The sequence below is a fragment of the Penaeus chinensis genome, chromosome 3 (genome assembly GCF_019202785.1).
Source record: "Penaeus chinensis breed Huanghai No. 1 chromosome 3, ASM1920278v2, whole genome shotgun sequence".
Classification (NCBI taxonomy): domain Eukaryota; kingdom Metazoa; phylum Arthropoda; class Malacostraca; order Decapoda; family Penaeidae; genus Penaeus; species Penaeus chinensis.
Genome location: NC_061821.1, coordinates 18,509,919 through 18,511,827, shown reverse-complemented (window position 1 = coordinate 18,511,827; position 1,909 = coordinate 18,509,919). Strand labels below are relative to the sequence as shown.

Below are 1,909 nucleotides of genomic sequence, written 5' to 3'. Positions count from 1 at the left end.
CGCGCCCCTACCTCTGTTCCCCTGCTATTTCCTCCTCCATCCTTACTCCTATCTGCCCTCCAGTCAACTCCAAAATATCTATCCTTTTCCCTCTCTATTCCTCCGTCGCCCCCCCCCCCCCCGGTCATTCCCTTCACCATCACTACCCCCATTCTCCCGCCGTTCCCTCCACCACCTTAGCCTCCAACACCCAGCCATTCCCTCCGCCATCACTACCCCCATCCCTCCGCCATTCCCATCAACACTTTTACCCCCATCCCCCCGCCATTCCCTCCACCATCACCACCCCCATTCTCTGGCCATTCCCTCCACCACCCTTACCTCCAACACCCAGCCATTCCCTCCGCCATCACCACCCCCATTCTCCGGCCGTTCCATCCACCACCCCTCCCCCCAATCGCTTCCTTTCATCCACTGGACGAAAGGCCTTATCGAAATAGTTGCGTGTAATTAGAGGGAGGAGCAGTGACCAGCGGCGGCGAGTGTCATGGCGGAATTGACGCTTGAGTAGGACAATGGACACGGGCGCTGGTCTCTCGTCACTTCGGCTGACTGTGGGCGGCCTGACCGGCCTGGCTCTGGCTTTCTGTGTGTGTGTGTGTTTCTGTCTCTGCCTTCCTCTCTCTGTCTCTCTGTCTGTCTCTCTGTCTCTCTCTCTCTCTCTCTTTCTCTCTCTCTCTCTCTCTCTCTCTCTCTCTCTCTCTCTCTCTCTCTCTCTCTCTCTCTCTCTCTCTCTCTCTCTCTATGTCTATATGTATGTATATAAATACTGTATACGTATATACATATGAATATACATACATATATTTCTTTTCCACTCTTTTTTTAATTCTCCCCCTTTTTTCAGCCTCTTCTTCCCTCCCCCCTCCACCCTCCTTTTTATAACCTTTCCCTGCCTCCGCCTCCTCCTCCCCACCTCGCTTCAGCCTCTTCCTTCGCCTCCGCCTCCTCCTCCCCACCTCGCCTCCGCCTCCTCCTCCCTCTTGCCTCCGCCTCTTCCTTCGCCTCCGCCTCCGCCTCCTCCTCTCCACCTCGCTTCAGCCCCTTCCTTCGCCTCCGCCTCCTCCTTCGCCTCCGCCTCCCCCTCGCCTCCGCCTCCTCCTTCGCCTCCGCCCGCGTCCCTCTGAACTCCTTCCAATCGTCCTGCAGAAGGATTTAGTCGACGGCTCAGCGGCGCGGGGGCGGGGGGGGGCGGGGTGAATCCAGTCCTATTTCCCGTAGGATTGAACTCCTTCCAAGATCTCCTCGAAGGAAATTGTTGTCCGACGTCGCTGCTTGGAAGGATGAGGCTCTTGTTGCCGATTTTGTTGTTGTTTTTGTTGTTGTTATTGCTGTTTTTATTGTTGTTGTTGCTGTTTTTGTTATTGTTGTTTTTAGTTGTTTTTTTGAGAAGTGTTTGACTGTGGACGTTTTGTTGTTTTGATTCGTGTGTTTGTGTGTTTTATCTACATGCATCAATGTGTTTAGAATGTTTGCGAGTTTGGGTGTACGTTAGCATGTGCGTGAGTATGTGTGTTTGTACGTGCTACATTTATGTGACTCCTTACGTACGCGAAATCCCCACACGTAAGTACACGTAAGTACAAGTAAGTAAGTAAGTAAGTAAGTGAGTAAGTAAATGAGTAAGTAAGTAAGTAAGCAAGTAGGAACGGCGCCAACTCCCCCGAGTCGTGCAGGCCGAGAGGCGTCCGAGCTTAGGCTCAGGCGAGCGGGAGGCAGCGACTCCTTAAGCTCCTGCTCGCCGCCCGTCGCCTCTCGTGGGACTTCGTGGGGCTTGAAGCGACATCGTGGGACTCCGTGGGTCTTGAAGCGACTTCGTGGGACTCCTTAGGACTTGGAGCGACCTTGAGCGATTTTGAGGGACTTCGTGGGATTTGAAGCGACTCCGTGGGACTTGAAGCGACTTCGT

The 1,909-nt window shown here is 53.9% G+C and overlaps 1 protein-coding gene across 1 annotated transcript in view; it reads right to left on the bottom strand.

Annotated features, from left to right (window-relative positions):
- Window positions 1–1,700: 1,700 nt before the first annotated feature.
- Window positions 1,701–1,909, bottom strand: part of LOC125040706 (serine/arginine repetitive matrix protein 1-like) — a 23,572-nt gene continuing 23,363 nt past the window's right edge. The window contains exon 2 of the mRNA XM_047635404.1: window positions 1,701–1,909. This exon is cut by the window's right edge and continues 1,807 nt beyond it. Coding sequence (XP_047491360.1) covers window positions 1,701–1,909 — 209 coding nt within the window.